At 36.0% G+C, this 22,058-nt stretch overlaps 1 protein-coding gene across 4 annotated transcripts in view; it reads left to right on the forward strand.

The window, feature by feature from the left end:
• The window catches only part of LOC120514468 (tumor necrosis factor receptor superfamily member 5-like), a 39,700-nt gene extending 19,063 nt beyond the window's left edge, over positions 1 to 20,637 (forward strand). The window contains exons 2-9 of one of the 4 annotated variants that reach the window (XM_039734864.1): positions 4,684 to 4,771; positions 7,928 to 8,047; positions 11,799 to 11,945; positions 12,363 to 12,456; positions 12,551 to 12,600; positions 16,134 to 16,217; positions 19,228 to 19,253; positions 19,359 to 20,637. In XM_039734864.1, the coding sequence (XP_039590798.1) occupies positions 4,684 to 4,771; positions 7,928 to 8,047; positions 11,799 to 11,945; positions 12,363 to 12,456; positions 12,551 to 12,600; positions 16,134 to 16,217; positions 19,228 to 19,253; positions 19,359 to 19,508 (759 nt within the window). In that variant the 3' untranslated portion in view covers positions 19,509 to 20,637. Of the gene's footprint in view, positions 1 to 4,683; positions 4,772 to 7,927; positions 8,048 to 11,798; positions 11,946 to 12,362; positions 12,457 to 12,550; positions 12,601 to 16,133; positions 16,218 to 19,227; positions 19,254 to 19,355 lie in introns of all 4 variants that reach the window. The other 3 variants (XM_039734863.1, XM_039734866.1, XM_039734865.1) reach the window with 3 other exon arrangements.
• The last annotated feature ends 1,421 nt before the right edge of the window (positions 20,638 to 22,058 follow it).

Here is a 22,058-nt window from a genome sequence, read left to right on the forward strand (position 1 = left end):
AGTCACACAGCGACTGAGACAGTGATCAGACCATGTCCAGAGAGCTATTCTTGAAGCTATGCTATTGGTTCATCTGAAATTTAAACATCTCCATGAAAACTGCCTAATCTATGTACTGTATATGTGGTTTTGCATAAAATAACACCATAAGAAAGTCTATTTTTGTTCTTGGAACATTTTGTAAAATGTTTTCAACTTGCTTGGTCATTTCCTTGAGAGATTGATATGTTCTCTTTGCATCTGTGTGGAGTTTTCTTTCACTTTCACATCTCCACATACATGTGAGTGTGCGTGGGTGTGTGCATGTCTGTGCCCTCCCGCAGATGACTGGCACCTTGTCCAGAACTGTTTCCCACCGTGAAACCCAGTTTACCTAGTCACCCCAAAATGGATTATTGTATTTGCTGTATCTATGGATGTGTTTAGAGAATATTGACATTGAATGAGATCTGCACAGAAGGGAGGCATTGACAGTTTTTTTTTATTATTATTTTTAAATATAATTACTGATAGAACGGTTACCCCAGTGCTTCTGAGGTAGGAAGTACTAACTAAACTTCAGAGTGAAACATATCCTTCAGTTTTCTGTACAAAAGGGGCATGTGTCTAAAAAGATAGGTTTAACAGTTTGAAATTTTTTATACTGGACGAACAAACACATAATCAGATTTATATACATTGATCCCTCGCTATATCGCGCTTCGACTTTCGCGGCTTCACTCCATCGCGGATTTTAAATGTAAGCATATCTAAATATATATCACGGATTTTTTGCTGGTTCACGGATTTCTGCGGACAATGGGTCTTTTAATTTATGGTACAGTTTGTTTGCCCAGTTGATTTCATACTTGGGACACTATTGGCGGATGGCTGAGAAGCTACCCAATCAGAGCACGTATTACGTATTAAATAAAACTCCTCAATGATATACGATATGCTTCCTGTTTCGCACACTTAAAAGCTCTAACAGCACATATTGATTTTTGATTGTTTGCTTTTCTCTGTCTCTCTCATTCTCTCTGACATTCTCTGCTCCTGCCGGGGTTAGGGTGAGCAGGGGGTGAGCAGAGGGCTGTTTGCCTAGATGATACGGACGCTCCTCTCAAAAATGCTGAACGACTACCTTCACATTGATCCCTTTTTCTTTCAGCCGCTTCATCGTGGTGCTTCGCATACTTAAAAGCCCAACAGCTCGTATTGATTTTTGATTGTTTTCTTTTCTCTCTCTGTCTCTCTGTCTCTCTCTGACATTCTCTGCTTTTGACACGCACTCCTTTGAAGAGGAAGCTATGTTTGCATTCTTTAATTGTGAGAAAGAACTGTCATCTCTGTCTTGTCATGGAGCAAAGTTTAAACTTTTGACTAAAGGGTGTTCTTTCATGTCTAGAGGGCTCTAATAATGTTAAAAAAATGTATTTAGAAGGTAAACAGGCTTTCTATGCTCTAACTGCGAAAATATTAGATTTATAAATAAAGAATCCTACTTCGTGGAAATTCATTTATCGCGGTAGAGTCTGGAACGGATTAACCACAATAAACGAGGGTTTACTGTAATACATACAGTGCCTTCATAAAGTATTCAGATCTCTTCACATTTTTTTACATTTTATGTTGCACCCTTACTGTAAAACCATTTAAATACATTTTTTCACTCATCAAGAAATACTCCATAACCCAGAAAGACAAAGCAAAAACAGAATTTTGGGATTTTTTTTATAAATATATCTAATCTCTCTATATAAAGTCCTAAGCCTAAAAGTGCAACGATTTTGTGCAACAATTTTATGTGACTTTTTTGTTTGTGTTTTTTGTCATGCTTTAAATTGGGCTTTTTTTAAAACCTACATAAACTGGGATGCAAAAGTTTGGGCAACCTTGTTAATAGTCATTATTTTCCTGTATAAATCGTTGGTTGTTACAATAAAAAATGTCAGTTAAATATATCATATAGGAGACACACAGTGATATTTGAGAAGTGAAATGAAGTTTATTGGATTTACAGAAAGTGTGCAATAATTGTTCAAAAAAAAAATCAGGCAGGTGCATAAATTTGGGCACCACAAAAAAGAAATGAAATCAATATTTAGTAGATACGCCTTTTGCAGAAATTACAGCCTCTAAACGCTTCCTGTAGGTTCCAATGAGAGTCTGGATTGTGGTTGAAGGTATTTTGGACCATTCCTCTTTACAAAACATCTCTAGTTCATTCAGGTTTGATGGCTTCCGAGCATGGACAGCTCTCTTTAACTCACACCACAGATTTTCAGTTATATTCAGGTCTGGGGACTGAGATGGCCATTCCAGAACGTTGTACTTGTTCCTCTGCATGAATGCCTTAGTGGATTTTGAGCAGTGTTTCGGGTCGTTGTCTTGTTGAAAGATCCAGCCCCGGCGCAGCTTCAGCTTTGTCACTGATTCCTGGACATTGGTCTCCAGAATCTGCTGATACTGAGTGGAATCCATGCGTCCCTCAACTTTAAAAAGATTCCCAGTCCCTGCACTGAACGCACAGCCCCACAGCATGATGGAACCACCACCATATTTTACTGTAGGTAGCAGGTGTTTTTCTTGGAATGCTGTGTTCTTTTTCCTCCATGCATAACACCCCTTGTTATGCCCAAATAACTCAATTTTAGTTTCATCAGTCCACAGCACCTTATTCCAAAATGAAGCTGGCTTGTCCAAATGTGCTTGAGCATACCTCAAGCAGCTCTGTTTGTGCTGTGGGCGGAGAAAAGGCTTCCTCTGCATCACTCTTGCATACAGCATCTCCTTGTGTAAAGTGCGCCGAATGGTTGAACGATGCACAGTGACTCCATCTGCTGCAAGATGATGTTGTAGGTCTTTGGTGCTGGTCTGTGGGTCGACTCTGACTGTTCTCACCATTCGTCGCTTCTGTCTATCTGAAATCTTTCTTGGTCTGCCACTTCGAGCCTTAACTTGAACTGAGCCTGTGGTCTTCCATTTCCTCAATATGTTCCTAACTGTGGAAACAGACAGCTTAAATCTCTGGGACAGCTTTCTGTATCCTTCCCCTAAACCATGATGGTGAACAATCTTTGTCTTCAGGTCATTTGTGAGTTGTTTTGTGACCCCCATGTTGCTACTCTTCAGAGAAAATTAAAGGAGGAGGGAAACTTACAATTGACCCCCTTAAATACTCTTTCTCATTATAGGATTCACCTGTGTATGTAGGTCAGGGGTCACTGAGCTTACCAAGCCAATTTGAGTTCCAATAATTAGTTCTAAAAGTTTTGTAATCAATAAAATGACAATGGTGCCCAAATTTATGCACCTTTTATGCCTGATTTTGTTTGAACAATTACTGCACACTTTTTGTAAATCCACTAAACTTCATTTCACTTCTCAAATATCACTGTGTGTGTCTCCTATATGATATATATGTAACAACCAACGATTTATACAGGAAAATAATGACTATTAACAAGGTTGCCCACTGCCCAAGGTTTGCATCCCACTGTATATATGTTTGGTATCATTCTTTTCAGAATTTATCGAAATTTAATATGATGTTGTTAGATTTTCAGATTCTTATTCCGTTTTTAAATTATAAACTAAAATATCAAGAACTCATGTCCCACGAGACGAGACAAGACAAGACAAGACTTTCTGCCAAGACATTTAACCATCCCCGGGGCCGGAAATAAAAGACAAAGAGTAGATGACAAAGACAGCTCTGTACAGGCTTTCAAATGCTCGAAGTGCTGCACGAGATGCAGATCACATGGCACAGCAGCAGCTCTTTCAGCTGATCAAGCAGGATCAGAGGAAGTAAAAAAAAAACTGTATTTGTTTCCCATTGTATCATCGTTTAAGAGGGGGTTTCAGAGGAGCGACCGCATCTCCTTGGGGTGCATTCAAACCCCCTTCACAACACGAGCGGCAGAGATGTGAAGTGGCTGCCGTGTAGCGCAGGCCATAGGAATTGGCAAGCATAGTGAGCAGGGGGTAACCCTGTAGTTATGAATAAAAACACTGAAATACAACATTGAAACAAGTATTCTGGCCCTTTTCTATGACACTTAAAATCTGACTCAGGTAAATCCCATACTCTTTATAATTATTGAGCCATTTCTACTCCTTGTTTGGAGTCCACCTGTGGTCAATTTTTATTTTTAATAAATTTGCAGAAATTTCTAAAATGCTGTTTTCACTTTGTCATTGTGGGGTTGCTTGACTTCAGGAAGAACTATTTTAAATGATTTATGCAAAAACAATTGCATTTTAAACTGTCAACACCAGAAGGGATATTTGGAGCAAAGCTGTCAACAGGCAGCAGAATGACTTATGCCACACAATAAACATAACGTATATTAAATTGCGCTGTACACATTAATATTATGAATTGGAATTCCATGAGTTGGGCAAAATTGAAAGTTCTGATGAGTGGAGAAATATGTTGGTTTCATATCATTTATATCACAATGTCTTAGTGCACTTACACATTTTTACTGCCATAAAGCAAAAAACAGAAAAGCAACAAATCCTGTTACAAATATTGTAATTTATTGGTTGTGCAAATATGAAATATTTTTGTTTGCGCTGTTTAACACATGTTAACTAAATTGATTTTTGTTAGTATAAATTATAAAAAGAGTAAAGCAATATTAGTTTTGTGTATTTCAATTTCATAGTATTAGTTTTTTTTTTTTGTACTTTTAGATGGCAACAAAATCTTCTGTAAAAGACTGTGGCCCCGGGTTAATCTTTGCGGAGGAGGAAGAAGAGTGCTGTGCAATGTGTAAACCAGGTCAGTTATAAAAGAAGACGGCATTAAGTTTCTTTCAATATTACTTGTTTTTTTAAAGATGGTGACATTTTGATAATCTGAATAAATATAGCAATTCAGAATCACCTAGGCATCTAAAGAGTCAATTAAATACTTATTTCAAAAACCAAGACAGCCAAGTTGAAAGTTGTATTTATGTAAGACAATACATACAGAAACCTGTCCATTTTCTGCCTAATTCCCAATCCACGTTCTGTTCCTGTGTGACCTTGAATTACATTAAGTAGAATAGAGAAAAGTTATATAACACAAGATTATACAACCCCAAATCAGAAAAAGTTGGGACAGGCAGTCAAAGTCGATGAGTGGTTGAAAGACATTGAAGCTGCATCCCTTGAAATCATGAACTGTAGAATGTGCATTCAAGCTAAATGGTGTGTCTTCACACAGAATTAAAAGGAGGTGAAAAGATTTCTCATTAATAGGGAGACCCACAGGAAAAGCAGCATAATTGAGCTAACTTAAAATTACAGTCTACTTACAGTATAAATGTCATACCTGCCAAACAAAAAACTCTCTTGTATGAAGGTCCTAAAATGAACAGTCAGTTCTGTAGAGTGAACTAAACATACAGCACTCGCCTCAGAAGATCATTTGGTTTAGATGAAGTCTTTCTCATTAATATTTAAAATTTTAATATTAGGTTATAAGCACTGCCATCCATCATAGTGACAGTACAATGATGTTACCTCCTACAAACCACTCGACTAGCAGATTAGGGTACTACTATAAACAATGCAGCAGCAAAAATGCAAACCAACCTGTAAAGTGGAAGACAAACAAAATGGCAGCATAATGATTCCTATTAAATATATTAAATACAAAAATCGAAACACTTTTAGATTAAAACGAATTTGACAAAACAAATTATCTTTGTTGTCATTGGGAGGCACAAACGTGGCAAAAAGAGCATGAGGCCTCCAAAATAAAGCCACAAAGCAGACTGAGATGTTCCCTAGTTAGCCCAGTCTAGCCTACTCCTCACTGCATTCTGTCAGTTTCAATCTAGAAGGCTCCAAATAAAGAGAGCTGGTGAAATAATGAGAAAAGTCTCAAAATATAGCAAACAAAAAACACACTTTTGATCATAAACCGGGTGGCACAGTGGCACAGTGGTAGCACTGCTGCCTCGCCGTTAGGAGACCTGGGTTTCCCGGGTCCTCCCTGCGTGGAGTTTGTATGTTCTCCCCGTGTCTGCGTGGGTTTCCTCCGGGTACTCCAGTTTTCTCCCACAGTCCAAAGACATGCAGGTTAGGTGGATTGGCAATCCTAAATTGTCCCTCGTGTGTGCTTGCCCAGGATTGGTTCCTGCCTTGCGCCCTGTGTTAGCTGAGATTGGCTCCAGCAGACCCCCGTGACCCTGTGTTCGGATTCACCGGGTTGGAAAATGGATGGATGATCATAAACCCCCCAGTTTGTAGACAGAAAGGTGAACAAAGAATCTTTATAAATAGATTTATTCGTGAAAATAGCAAATGACAACAAAATGCTCAAAAAAGCAAAACCCTAACCCTAAAAAAAGTAATACTAAACTAAGGAAGACCAAATCACATCAAGAAAACAAAATCCTTAAGACAAAAAAAAAGTCACCAGAGCCAGAAAAATCCAAAGAAAAACAACAATACTTACAAAACTTCTAACAAACGCAATGGTCTCCTGAACCAAACTTTCTTTGCTCTAAAATAAATTGAAGCGTCAGGGTGGCCCGCACCTTCTGGGGCTCTCCCTACAAAGTGCAAAGAGGTGCATTTAAAGTAGCAGGACATAATTACAAACAATACATAAAACACATAAAATTGAAAAAAAAAAATTTTTAAAAATCAATTAAAAATATTAGTACATGTCAATCCATGACAAGCTTAAAGAATTATTAACAATAGTAAAAATCATGAATACTACTGTGTCCTGGAATTGAAATAAGGGTACTGCCCCTGTTGTGTCTCTGAAAAGGGTACTGCGGAGGTTGGCATTAGTAATCGTATTTGGCTATAAAAATTTCAGTTCTAATACCGCTTTGCTCTGAGGCCAATGCACTTGGGTGAACCTAGAAAATAGTTATTAAACTGGAAAAGAGTAAAATGTAAGTCCTGTAAAGTATGAAAAACGATGCTAATGGCCGGCTGGCAAAGTCATTTAATTTATTTTTTCAATTCAATAAATGTGTTAAACTTTGCAGAAATTAATACGTTTGTCTCACCTTGACACATGATGGCCACTTTGTAGAGTTAGTGGAGAATGTCAAGTTACTCATTTCACCTGTTATTGTAAAGAATGGTGGCCGGACAGTTAAAAAAGTTTACAGTGTTACAGGAAGCAATTGCCATTTTGTACGAGTCCATTTTTAAAAAGAATTACTGATCTTTTCTATCACACTGTAATATGAAATCTGTGTGTTGAGGATAGCTCACAGCTAAAAAATATGCCTTATAAATGTTGGTTGCCTCCTTCCCACTGTGAAATCACTGTATTGTTCTAGAAATTTAAAGCTATTGAGATCTTTACCAAAATGTCACTCCCTGAACACTATCTCTTCTTTTTTGTCTGGTAAGTGGCTTACATCAATGAAGACAACAACTACCAGATTTCAAAGTAGTGCTTAGCCTAAACTTGTAAGATTTTTGAACATAACATCTTGGCCTTAACTATCATTTGCAATAATTATGATGAGTACATCCAAATGTGTTTTTGCAAATTAGTTGTTTGGGAATGATTATTACTGTTCTCCTTATATTGTTGGTTAATATTAATGTTTTACTTGTATGCATTTCACAAAGTCCCATTCCATAGATCTAACATTGCTGTTGCAATAAAAAAATGAAAGAACACTGCTTACATGGGATTCCTATGTCATTTAAAGCGTTACAGCTTTCAAGTGTGAGAAATTAATTTAGGTCAAATGGTAGTTTAATATTTTTAGTTATATGTATATGTATCTGTGGTGGGCTGGTGCCCTGCCCGGGGTTTGTTTCCTGCCTTGTGCCCTGTGTTGGCTTGGGATTGGCTCCAGCAGACCCCCATGACCCAGTAGTTAGGATATAGCGGGTTGGATAATGGATGGATGGATGTATATGTATTCCTATGAAATGCTACATTATGGTAATTTTGTGATTTCTAAAGGAACAAAGTTAATTTCTGGGTGCAGAGAAGACATCATATGTCACCCATGTGAAGATTCTGAATATCAGAAAGAGTACAACAGGGAAAAAAGTTGTGTGCAGCGTAATTACTGTGATTCCAGTGAGTACAACATTTTTATATTGTTTTTAAATATTTGCTGTGACACTGAGTCTCCTTACTGAGATAAATATTTTTAAGATACATAAAAAGGTGGTATCATTTCACAAAAGGCAAAGCTACCACAGTTTTACTGTTTACTGGATATGTTCAACAGTTGTGTATACTTTTGTTATTTTTTTCTCGTGTGCCAACTCTTGGACATTTTCTTTGCTGTAAAAAGTCTCTGGGGGGAACAAGAATTCCTGGAGAAGATAAGAGCAATACACTTCTTGGAACTATTAAAAACAGGATGCCACAAAAGGGCAATAAAACTGCAAACTACAGCAGTTAGAAATATATATATATATATATCTTTGTGCTATGGACACAATGAGTTGCTTGTTAAAACATGGGGTGATGATATCAAAAACAGAAACGTAGTCAGATACAGAAAAGAGCTGAACCCTTGAGAACATGCCAAACCAAGCTTGAAATATGAAAGTCCGAGACACAAAAATGTTGAAACCAAAATACAAAGTCATACCACTAGGGCCTACCTGAAAAATAATAACTGACACTAAGAAACTTTGAGAAAATGTGTATCCACTGTCATATTTATAGCATCACTCTTTTACATCATCAGCGCAATCTTTAAAATAGTGTGTAAATAAAGAGAATTAAGCTGTTAGTGAAAATTTGTAGACTGAATTCCAAATGTAAAACAAACACCAGAGTCTGAATCCTCATGGGCAACAACCCAAAAATTCACAAAAACATTAATTCTGAAAATATTCAGACCCCTTTACCTTCTGTACAGTTTGTTGTGTTGTAGATTTCATTTGTATAAATGGATTAATTTGCCATGATTGCCCATCGAGTAAATATATGTTTTCAGAAAGGTTTGCAAATTTATTAAAAGTCATGGTTAAGCATATTATAACCAGTGCCTGGTCTTTGCAGGCATACCGCTTGAAGTTCAGAAAGAGCTCAATTCTTGTCTCATCGGGCCAGAGAAACTTATTCCTCATTCTCTCGGGTCATTTAAATGCCGTTTGGCAAACTCTAATTGGGAGTTAGCCGCTCCACCATAAACATCTGATTTATGGAGTGCTGCTGAGATGGTCATTATTCCAATAGGTTCTCTTATCTCACAGGGGAATTCTGAAACTCTATTAGTGACCATTGGGTTCTTGGTTACCTCCCTGACCCTAAGTTTTTATTAAGTTTGTAAGTTTTAATAAATCTGCAATTTTTTCTGAAAATGAGTTCTCCCATTGTCAATATGGACTATTAATTGTAGATTGATGGGCAAACAAAGCAAATTTATCCATTTAAAATTAAATCTACAATACAATAAAGTGTGTAGAAAGTGAAGGGGTCTGAGTGCTTTCTGAATCCATGGTACACACCCAATGTTTATGGCAAGTCAAGTTGGGGAGCATGCACTGGTACAGTGTGTTGCTGCACCACCTACATGACAGAACAACTCGGGATCCTGGTTGGCAACCCACCAGGACACGCGGCCCAGTCCCACCCTCCGGAAATGACCCTCAGTTTGCCGCAGTCAGGTGTTACGTGGGCAACCTCTTGGCCTGGTCCAGCCACTCGGGTCCCCAACAATGAGGATCTTACAAGCTGGATCACCCTTGGGGAAATGCGCCACATGGCCTTAGTGCCGTTACTGACGCTCCCTCACAATGAAGGTAAGTCCTCATTCGGGACTCCATGAGCAACCGCCAACCCAACGGTACCCAAGGAGAGACACAGTACCAAAGGAAACCAGTCTTTGTCTCAGGTCACTGGATAGCGTCCATATGATGTTTATGGCCATTTTCATAAAATTCAGATCTTACTGCTAAATCAAGGCATTCACATTATTGAAAGTATTACTGTATAATAGTATTTATGTACTGTATTAAAACTGAAGTTGGAATGAATAAAAGCTATATGATACTTAAATTAGCAAAACAGCTTAAAGTACATTTTCAGAGTTAAATGTAATTTGACTCCATACTGATGAAAGATTAAATCAGCAACAGTGAAACCGTTTAAAATGTCTCATACAGCAGTTAGATTTAAACAGACTGATAAACTAAAATGCCTGATGAAAGTAAATCAGTATTAATAAATGCTCAGAAACAGCAGGTTGCTACACTGTTCCATATTATATGCAGGCATTACAGTCTAAACAGAGTATAGTGTCTTGGTGAACTTTATATTGAAACTATTTTTGTATGAATTTATATCTGTTATTTTAATAATAACAGATATAATAATAACTGACTTTGTTGGTGAGGCTTAGAGGCTCTCAATAACCGTAGGCAGAGTATTGCCTTAGAAACTGCTGAATATTTTTTGTCTTCTTGTTGAATTGAAATTGTGCTTCCACAAGCTATATAAAATAGCACTTATTTAGAAAGCGTTTTAATCTGCTATTGTTCTTAGTGATAAAATAAGTTATTAATTCTGGAGCTCACTAGTAGTAGTTGTTATTAAAGAGGCATAATATTATACAGTATGGGAAATAAAAGTATATTCACTGAGAATTTACAATCCATAAATTAGGAAAATATAAATGACATTACTGTAATGCTGATTTTTACTGTCATCAGATCATTAATTTTAAGGGATAATATTATACATATTGATACAAGTTATATGAAATATATGATAGATGATGAATGTTTCTTTAGTACTCTTAGATTTTCCATCAATTACTTTCAGAGAGGTGTGCATTATATTTAACATTACTAACAGTGAATCACTATTGGCTATCTACCAAATGTTGTTCCTACACTTGCAAAAGTGAGTTGCCTTTCAGTGCTTGTGCATTGTGGCCATCAAAGCTCTTCACATTTAAGCCCCTGGTAATAATGGCATTCATTACGTTGCTGCTACACATCTACTGGCTCTTGATAATGAAAGTGATAACCATTAATAATTATTTTTCAATAAAGTAATAACCAACCCACTGGATGGAATAATCAGGCCTAGTTCCAGCGGTTGATTTATGATTTCAAGCCCACCCACCTACACTGTTCAGTATGCTGTTATTTTTCATTTATTTGGATGTTGTCACACCACGCTCCTGCTAGCATTTCAGACACCCCACTTATTGTTTTAGTCTGGATCCAGGACTGGGAATAATCAGTCTTTTAATTCTCGCAGAAACACCTCTTCATTTGGAAGAAACACAACTTTTCCCTGATGACAACACGAATTAGATGATCTACAAGTCTCCGACTTAAAGTTTAAAGCCGAACAGTAACTACATACTTCTGTCATATCACCTATGTCCATATATTTGATTTCTTTTCGCTCTTCCATAATTTCACTGAGTAATCATTTCCGTTTGTTAGCACTAATGTGATCTTTACTATCATTTTTTGAGACTTTCAAATTTTAGTACTTTCATAATCTCTAATCTGCTCTGCATGTTTATCGCTCCAACGTTTTTGAACCTCTTTACGACGTTCTACTTTGTTTTCTACTCTTTGTCTTTTATTTCCGACCCGCTTGGGTCTGAGAGTGCAGGAACTGTGTCTGACAATAGCAATCACATGAACGAGAAGTGATTGGACTGTGGGCATGGTTGTAAATGTTTGAGAGGAGGGCGGGACTTGTCAAAACTTTTTGGCTAAAAGTCTTGTCTCGCAGGACCTGAAATGATTTCTCGTGGGAGTTGAAATTATCTCTGCGAAAGTCTCGTCCCAGGATTTCCTTTTATAACAGAGAGATATATTTACACGTTTTTCCTTCTTATTTGTTTCAGATATTGGTTTTAAGACAGTATTTAGTGGGACTGCCACAGAAAATTCCAAATGTGAGTGTATTGAAGGCATGCACTGTGAACAAGGGAGCTGTGAATTGTGCAGGATGCACAAAGAGTGTCTAGTAGGGTATGGAGTTAAAGAAAATGGTAAATATATGATTGATTTATTTGAAATGTTTGAATTTATTTCGTTAACTATATATCTGATTTTCATTCTGAATTTTTTATATGTTTGTATGAAATATGGATTCAATAATAAAAGGAAGTTAAGCCTTAAGTGAGCGAATATGGGGAGAGAAACAAATGAAAAAGAAAATCAAAATGTCACAGCCATTGAGTGCTTCTCTGTCCAGGAATCACTCTTTTTAACACTCTGGCTGTTTACAATGTGCATTTGAAATGTAATCACTGCTAGCTATGACTCATGTTAGTAAATTATGTGTTATATATATTATAAAAGTCAGATTTACATGTTTGCTATATAAAAATAAATTGAGAAGGATCCAGTATAAATCTGCTTTGTATTCAATTCTTAGTAATTATTTGCCTTTCTATGATCAACAGGCACAAGTAAAACAGATACAGTGTGTGAACCTTGTCCAAAAGGGTACTTCTCAAATGTGTCATCTTCTACTGAGCCATGCCTTAAGTGGACGGAGTAAGTACAAATGTCTGTTTCAGTCAGTTTTTAATGAGTTATAATTAAGAGAAAAGTAAAATATAATGATGCTTTTATTTATTAATTTTATCAGATGTTCTTATGTGCAAGTCAATGGCAATGCATCAACCGATAACATCTGTGGTGAGTAAAATAAATTCTATAGATACTGCATCGATACTGCATATATGCTGTATTGCATAATAATACATTTACCAAAGTAAATGACAGGAAGTTGTGAAGCACACAACTGTAAGAGCCCACCCTCTCATCTTTGACAAGTGAAAGTGACAGATTTATTTCAAGCCATATTTCATTGCTTGCATTTTGAGGAATTTACTGACAACAACAAAAAGCATTTTTCATGACACATTTATTTATTTATTTATGCCCACATTTCATGACACATTTATTATTTTTCTAACATTTCACAATTCTTTTATTTATTTGTGTTCTATCTATCTATCTATCTATCTATCTATCTATCTATCTATCTATCTATCTATCTATCTATCTATCTATCTATCTATTATATTTGTCCTAAATATTACTGCATACTTGAACTAGTGAAAGAAAACAATATAAAAAACTTACAAGTTAAAATAACAACTCTCAAGGTAAAACTGAAACGATAAACTAATTCGTACTTAAAGTTGTATGAAGGTGTCTTTGTTTTAAAATAGAGTTTGCAAATTTGGAGATGCTTTTCTGTGATAGATATTGAAATTTTGAAAAGGTGTACAACACACTATATTTGAGTCCTCTCCTTGAAAAATGACCTATCGTGATAAATTTCCTTGAAGAATAAATGTGCTAAATTTCAGTAAAATATGCCAACTGGGAGGCGAGTTGTTTCATATAGGCCGATGGCTGCTGCATTAGGAGCTTTTTGCATTATATACAAATGCACCTAAAAGCCACACAGAATACGCGGAGGCCTAAATAATTAAATAAATAAATACAATAATCCAAAAACCCTCTTATCCAGAACAGGGTCATAGGGAACTTGGAACTAATCCCAGCAAGGATCTAGCCTAAGGCAGGAACAATTCTTAGACAAAGCACCAATCCATCACAGGGTGAACACACATATACATATACACACCTGCCTGGGCCTAATTTAGCATTGCCAATCCACCAAGCCTGCATATTTTTGGACTGTGGAAGGAAACCCGCATAGACACAGGGAGAACATTCAAACATCATTAAGGGTGCTCCCAGGGCATGAAACTCAGTCTCCTTCTTTTAAGACAGCAGAATTAACACTGCAGCACAATGTCTCCTTAAATACAATAAACTATTTTAAAAGTAAATACACTTTGTAAAATAGACACTTAGCTTCAAGTCTGTTCAATGTATAATACTCACCTATATAATCTAACACACCAGAGATCTTATTTTTGGATGCAGAAGAACCGTTTGACAGAGTCGAATGGAACTACCTGTTTACCAGATTGCACAAATTTGAGTTTGGCTACAATATATATGCATGGATAAAACTACTTTATATCAGTCCAGAAGCCCCTGTCTGTATTAACAACACGGTCTCAAACTACTTCAAGCTAGTATGTTGTACTCAATAAGGGTGCCCTCTGTCACCATTGCTTTTTTGCAATTGCCATTGAGCCATTAGCCATTCACTTTTGAAATGCATTTGAGATAAAGGGAATTATGAGAGAAGGACTTAAGCAGAAAATTTCACTATATGCAGATGACATGGTACTGTATATATCAGACTCACAAATATCTCTACCTGTTGTCCTTAATGCAGTAGCACAATGTCGAAAGATATCTGGATTCAAAGACAATTTGAATAAAAGTCAGCTTTTCCCAGTAAACTCTCTAGCACATACTGTAGTAATAGACTGGATGTCTATCCATTAATTTTATAAGAGCAGTTTATACATGTAGGCGTAAACATCACAAGTTAATATAAAGATCTTTTTCAACACAAATTTGCAATCATCATGTGAAAAATTAAACAAGATGGGAACAGATTATCTACCCCCTATCTCACATTACCAGAGAGAATCAATACTGTCAAGATTAATATTTTTCCCAAACTTCTTTTTCTATTTAAGAGCATCCCTATATAAATTAACAAATCATTCTTTAAGAAATTAGACTTAATTACAGTTTAACCTTATTTATTTGGAATTTGAGATGTCCACAAATTCAAAGGCGACTCTACAAAGACATAAAGTATGGGACTACATAACTTTCAGTTTTATTACTGGGTGACAAATATACAAGCGATAAAGACCGGGAAATTGACACAAAATGATAAATATACATATGCCTAATTTATAATAGAAATAAAATCTTGCTGTACATCTTTACTGTATATACTCTGCTTTGAGCTCCAGCAAATACAAATTATAGTAAATATACCAATAATCCAATTGTCTATTAATCACTCAGAATATGGAACAAATTGAGGATGAACTTTAAGGAAGAGAAGTTTTAATCTCTTTCTCCTCTACACTATACTCACCTTTTTCAACCCTCTTAAACATGCACAGTATTTAATCTTTGGAAAATGGCTGGGATTAAAACACTTAGAGAACTGTATATAGATAATGTTTTTGCCTTATGAATAATTACACTTCAAATGTAACATCCCAGGAACACTTTTCCACTACTTTCAAATCAGAAATTTTGCTAAAAGAAACATACCTAATTTTCCATACCTCCCAACCTTTCTATTCCAGAAGAAATACTGATAAGTCTTGAAGACTCAGACAGCATCCTAACTATATGTATATAAAAACCTCTCAAAGTCTCTTCCTTTCAAAGATTCTAGGGCACGGTGTGAAAAATGAGTGGAAGGAAGCCATGCATAGAATACACTCTTAACTACTGTATATATAACAATCAACTTAAAATCTTTTATCAATCACATTTATCTCTTTTAAAAATGTCCAAAGTTTATTTGGTGAAAGATCCAACCTGCAAACTTTGTTTTAGGATTGCACCAAATTAACATCATTTTGGAGAAAACACTTTGAATGCTTATCAGGCAACCTTGATGCCACAATCACTCCTAACCCATCAATAGCTATGTTTGGTGTATTGGAGAAGGAGAAATCGAGTGTAATTTGCTTATGCCACACTACTAGCATGTCTATTTTTCTTGCTCAATAGGAAGAATCACAACCCACCTTTATAAGTCGGTGGGTAACTGGTGTTCTGTATTTTTTGAAATTGCAAATAAATCTAAGGATCAGTTCAATTTTTTTTTTTTTTAAATGTGGCAAGATTTAAAAATAACATTTTAGAATAGCATTTATACTGTATCAGTGGAAAATTAAGTATCTATCTATCAATCTATTACATTTTCCTTTCTTAGTTTTTTTTTGTTGCTTTCCTTTTTTAACTTTTTGATATTTTTTTCAGCTTTGTTATGGTTTGACTATGAAGTCACTTGCTGTACAAGTACGACCTGATTGTGTGCAATGTTATTTTCTTCAAATAAAATAAACAAGTAAATATATTTCAGTGTTAAAATTTAACATTAAATGCAAATCAGCTGTACTATACCTCTATACCTACCAAAAGCCTTTGGTATCTGAGCATTCTAAAAAGTCTTTTAGTAGGATACCTGCTTCTCATGCACTATGTGAATCTCAGAAAGGGTGTCATAAATTGCAAATTGTTATTGACTTTTTGTTTTTTAGGTGGTAACAATGCTGCGATTATAACAGTAATCTGTATACTGTTGCTTCTTATCGTGGGTGTGGTTGTCTTGTATTACTTTAAAGGTAATGTTTTCATTTAAAAAAAGCATCGCTTTGAGCATTTTAAACTAAACCTATCAGTTTTAATATTTTAAACTGCTCTACTTTTTAATTTCCAAACGTTTATATTTTACAATGAGTTATGTAGATAAGTGAAAACAATCTGTGCTATTTTATCTTTGTAATATAAAAAATAAGTAAAATACAATGGGTATAAATGTGTATACTTTCTGAAGGAATTTGTATGCACTTTGATGTGTACTAATGTAAAAATAATCATATAAATAAAATGAAGAAGCATATAGTAAGTTCAGTTCAAAATGTTTATTAGTGGGCTGGCACTGGGTTGCTGACTTAGGGAACCATCTTAGAGGGTTGACACCAATAAATAATTAAATAATGCAAAGAATGCCTTTCTACAAAAAGCTAAAAAAATAAAAATGTTTGCTTCATTACAATAAAACATGACCCACAAAAAAGGCATACATATCATTTTTAATTGAGTTACATTTATGATGTGTTATAATAAGAAAAAGGTCATAACACTGCTCTTTGCTTGATATTCTAATATACATTTTTGAAAGGAAGTGAGAATTCTGGGACTGCTTTTGATTAGGGAGCAAGAGGGGTCATGTTATTGCCTAAAGGCATTGTGAGTTTTACATCTAGAAACAACTCACAATTTTGAGGTTTAAACTCAAACCATCTCACATTTAAAGACAGCAGCTGTCACCTTAAGTGAATTTCTGTTTGTGACTAACTACAAGGTTGCTTCTGAATTCTCACACTGATTCCAAGTTACATATTGAAAATAGCTTGTTCTTCCTCTTCATCTTGGGATTGATATGCACCACCTATCCATTCAAACCTTTTCCTTTCATCCATCCACTTCTGCTTTGAAATCACCATGCCCCCTACCACCCCCACCCCCAGCTTTCTCTTCTCCTCTACCTTGATTTGCATCACTCTTACGCCTACATTTTCATTGTCATTCCTCATAACATCTTTATAGAACTTCTCATGTCTCTCTATTATAATAAAAAAATCCTGGGATGAGACATGACTTTTTCAGAGAGATACTTTCATGTCCCGTGAGACGAGACTTTGTGCCAAGAAATTTAACCACACCCGGAGCCGGAAATAAAAGACAAAGAGTAGATGACAAAGGAGAATGTCATAAAGAATTTAGAAACGTTGGCGCGATACACATGCAAAGCAGGTTAGAAATAATGGAAGTACGAAAATTCGAAAGTCTCCAAAAAAATGATAGTAAAGATCGCATTAACACAAACAAACAGAAATTATTACTTGGTGAAATAACAGGACAGTGAAAAGAGACTGAATATATTGTTCAATTTAAACTTTAAGTTGGAGACTTGTAGATTGTCTAATTCGTTTTGCCATCAGGGAAAAGTAGTATTTCTTTCCAATGAAGAGGCGTATCTGAGAGAATTTAAAGATTTGTTGTTTGGTGAAAGTGAAATCCACATACGTGAGTGGCAGAGACGAAGTGACTGGCGTGTAGCACAGCCTGGGAGGTTGGCGAGCAAAGCCCCCTAGTACTTTCATAAACATTTCTCCTATTTCTGTTGTACATCTGATTGTTTCATTACTTATTCTGTCCTCCTTTGAACTTCACATATCCATCTCAACATTTTACACCACGTCCAACTTTTTCTTCTGTGCTGCCTTTACTGCACATGTCTGAGGTTTATACATCACTGCTAAGCTTACCACTGTTCTAAAAACCTTATGTTTGACCTTCATCGTAATTCTGTGATTGCACAATTCTACTGGTACTTTCATCCAATTATTCTATCCACACTGCACTCTCTGGGTTATCTTTGCATTCAATTCTCCATCTTGGGCTACTACTGATTCTAAGTTTTTAAACGTATTCACTCTTTTCAATAGCTCTCTCTAAAGGCTAACTTTGGAATACTAATCATCATTAAACCTCATTTATTCTGTCTTCTTCTAATTAATCTTCAGCCCTGTATCTTCTAGAGCTCTTCTCTATTCTTCCAATGTCCTCTCTGCTTCCACCTTTCTGTTGTTACACCACACAATGTCATCAGTACTTGTAATTTTTGTGTTTTCTGATAATTTTGACAATTCCTACCTCTGCATATATTTTGTTGTTGAAATTGACATTCCTATGTCATTTTACATGCAGCAAGAGTGTCTTATGCTAAGCCCCCATAATCTTGCTGCATGTAAGGTGATTAACATCATTTTTTTAACTTAAATCCTATGAACATAGTTTTGGGTTAAGGAAGGCAAAACTGATGCAGAATTAAAGAATGTATTTGTAAGATGGGTTTTGACAAGGCATTCCTTTAGAATTATAGTTAGTTTTGCTATTTCTTTTGGACTTTATTACAAATCACTAGTTACAAATTTGGGCCTGATTTTTTTGTCTTGCATTTTAGATAAAATCCAATCTCTTCATCTTGAATTAGGAAAGTAATTTGTATTTTAAGATCTGTGTAATGTATCAAATAGCTTAAGGTAAGGGCTTAATGGAAATTATGACTATTTAGCAGCCAAACATCTCCAAAGAGGTCTAACTGTGTTTTTGAAACTGAGGCGGCAGTAGTGATTTCTAGGATGAAGCCACTTGGTTGCTGCTGTCTAGTGGCCATCAGGAATGGACTGGTGGCTCGGGTCCTAGTCCTTCTTTTGACAAGGCTGTCTGATCCTGGTTTCTCTAATTACTGGTTGTGATTGGAACCAGGAGGCAACAGTTTGGCAAAGGCTTATTTGATGGGAATAAGGTAGGAAAATTGGGACTGGAGAGTGTTTATGACATTTTAAAGTGAATAGGGCACTGTTACTTGAACATTTGTGGTTAACTAAACTATCTGGCCCATATGATAGTCAAGGATACCAGCTGTATGGGCACTACCAGTTTAATTTGAGATCTTTTAATAATTGTGCTTCATAGCAGCTTGCATTTACACTTGATGGCTTTTTGAGTCTTCTTTGGCTCAAAAGTGTAATACTAAGCTTTTTTTTTTTTCTTTTTTTGCAGGAAGAATCGCAAGCATATGCAAGCAGGTATGTTACAGCTTAAGACAAAAGACACATATTGGCACCATAGTAAAGTGCATTATAATGATATGTTTGTTTAACTACTACAAATAATACTTTCTTTTTTAGCAGAATAAGCCACATCAGCCAAGATTAATACCAGTCATAGAACCTGAACCTAAAACTCCGATGGAGGAGACATTTTCTGAAGAGGGCCAGATTGTAATGCAGGAGACAGGCAAAGAAGACCACATGCCTGAGGAGGATTCTCAATGTGTATGAGATGCAAGACTTAAGTGTGCGCCATGGGAATTTAAAACACAGTCCTGCATGAACACCACTTTCTCTCTTGCATTTACAATAAAAAAAACTAAAAGTAATGGATCAAGAACAACCACCAAGAAGCACGTTTTTAGTGGTATAAAGAGCCATTTTTTAAGTGACCTTTGTGCAAAGAATGGACTTTTAAAATGAAGAACCACCTATTTGATAGGAGGACCACATAGCTACAAACTTCTTTTACAGAAGGACTAGCCAAACTAACAGTTGTGTTGATGTCATTTTGTTGATTATTTTGGAAAGAAAGTGTCGCTCTGTGCATGTGCTGTTCATCTTGTCTACTCCCTCTGCGCAGGTCTCGTTTACAGACGTGTCTCCAGCAATCAGGAGCCATGCAATTCTATTCTTCCAGCACTAAAACTGATTGTTACTCCTTTAACACTAGACGGAAAAAGGAATTGATACTGTGTTTGCTTGATTGGTACATCCTAAAGTGCACCTTTGATAGCAGTTGCTTCTTTAAGTACAGGATACTTAATTCTTTAACATCATTGTAAACGTTCCTGTGACTCTTTACCAAAATCGGGCAGTAGCAGTGGAGGCAGTCCACACAACAGACCCATGAACGTCTTACCACAGTTAATGAAACCTGATTCTCCATGGAGACCCTGACAAAGGAAGACTTTCTTACTTGTCCTTCGGAGAATTGATGGTCAAGTCTTGCTGTTTTTGTTCAGTTGCAGGTGGAGCAGTAGAACCGGAGTCTGAGGACTGTCCATTGATCGAGGTGTATAGGGTTAGGGAGACTGCTGGAATGGCCGAGAAGCCATGTCAGTTAAATGAAATCTACAAAGAGTCTGAAATGTGTCTCTTTTATGATTTCTGCCTGCAGTGGAGTAAAGTCGAGAGTTTTTTTGACAACAAGACTCCCACATTGGTCATAATATGTAATGTATAGACTTTTTTATTCTACTGTTACTGTAAAATTAAATTGATTTGTTTGTTTATGTGTATATGTTGCATAGCTTTGTACTTCTATTGTTTTTTTATTTGTTACATGGACTAAAATTATCTTTCTTTCCAAGAAGCCCTGTATATAAGAATAAATTGAATTAAATTTGATGTAACTGAATTGTGTATGTTATGTACATTTGTAAGATGCAATTGACCTTACTTGAGTGGGTGTGCCACTTGATAGATTGGCATTCTATCTGGGGCTTATTAGTGTCTCTCTTTAGCAGTTAACGAGATAAGCAAATAAATGGAATTGGATAAACCCATCTCAAAAATTATTATAACAATCCACTGTATAACATGTACAGCATCTGGAGAGAAGTGTATATTAATAGCTTGTGAAGATCAAGATCAGCCTTATAAATAGAAGGTACATGTTAGGTAAATTTGTAACTAACAGTTGGTTTGGTACGACTGAATGAGAGTATGTTTGAGAGTAAATGAGAAAAACAAGCCAGATTATTTTATACAGTTCTGTTTTTCAATAGCGCTACAGTTACTTATACGTCAGGTTGACTGATACATTATGCATTAAGATGTCCCCGTCAGTGATGATCTTTAGACCATTCTTTCTCTTTTATGTAGGTATAAGCATTCTTTATAATGGATTTATAAAAAGATGTCAGATTATTGTAAATCAAAGTCATTCATTTTTAAAATGACTTGACCATCAGGCCCTGAAGAAGAACACGTTTCTGAAATGAGTGCTCCCCTCCCATATCTTTGAGGTGTAAGCTTGTTGTATAACAATTAAAAGAAGATGTCCCACCATCTCAGGAGACCCCATATCCAACGGGACACAATTCAGTTATCAATATAGATGACCAGATACTTGGTGCTGTACAACATCTGTTAAATGATGCCATTTGTCAGCATTGGTCGCAGATCTGGTCAGATTGAGAAAAGACGCCTTCCAAGTGTTAAGAGAAACAGAATTTAATGATTTCCAACACAAAGCCAGAGTTAATTTGGCAGCAGTTATTCCAATGGAAAAGTCTGCAATTGATTCCAAGTGTGGAGTTTGCATTTTGAAGCTGTCACCTTGAACTTTCATTATGAGATCCAAAGAGCTGCCCATACAAGTAAAAAGAGTCCATCATTAGGCTGAAAAAAACAAAAAAAAAAAAACCCTTTAGAGAGAGAACAGAAACACAAGAACAACTTGGTATATTCTTAAAAAGAGTTCAGCAAAACACCAGAAGGTCTGGAAAGCCACAGAAGACAACTGAGTTCAATGCTTGCAGAATTCTGTCCTTGATTAAGAATGCCTTTATAACATTTAGCCAAACCAAGAACACTCTCCTATCATTGCCAAAGACTCCAATCAAGTGAAGATTTCATGAAAGCAAAGACAGGGTTTACCACAAGGTGTGTACCACTGGTAAGCCTCAGGCACAGGACAGACAGATTAGACTTTGCCCAAAAATATTTTTAAAAGCTTGTCCAGTTCTGGAACAATTTTCTTTAGACAAAGGCAATTAAGATCAATATATACCAGAATGTTGGAAAGCGAAGAGTATGAAGAAGAGAAGAAATGGC

The sequence above is a fragment of the Polypterus senegalus genome, chromosome 14 (genome assembly GCF_016835505.1).
Source record: "Polypterus senegalus isolate Bchr_013 chromosome 14, ASM1683550v1, whole genome shotgun sequence".
Classification (NCBI taxonomy): domain Eukaryota; kingdom Metazoa; phylum Chordata; class Cladistia; order Polypteriformes; family Polypteridae; genus Polypterus; species Polypterus senegalus.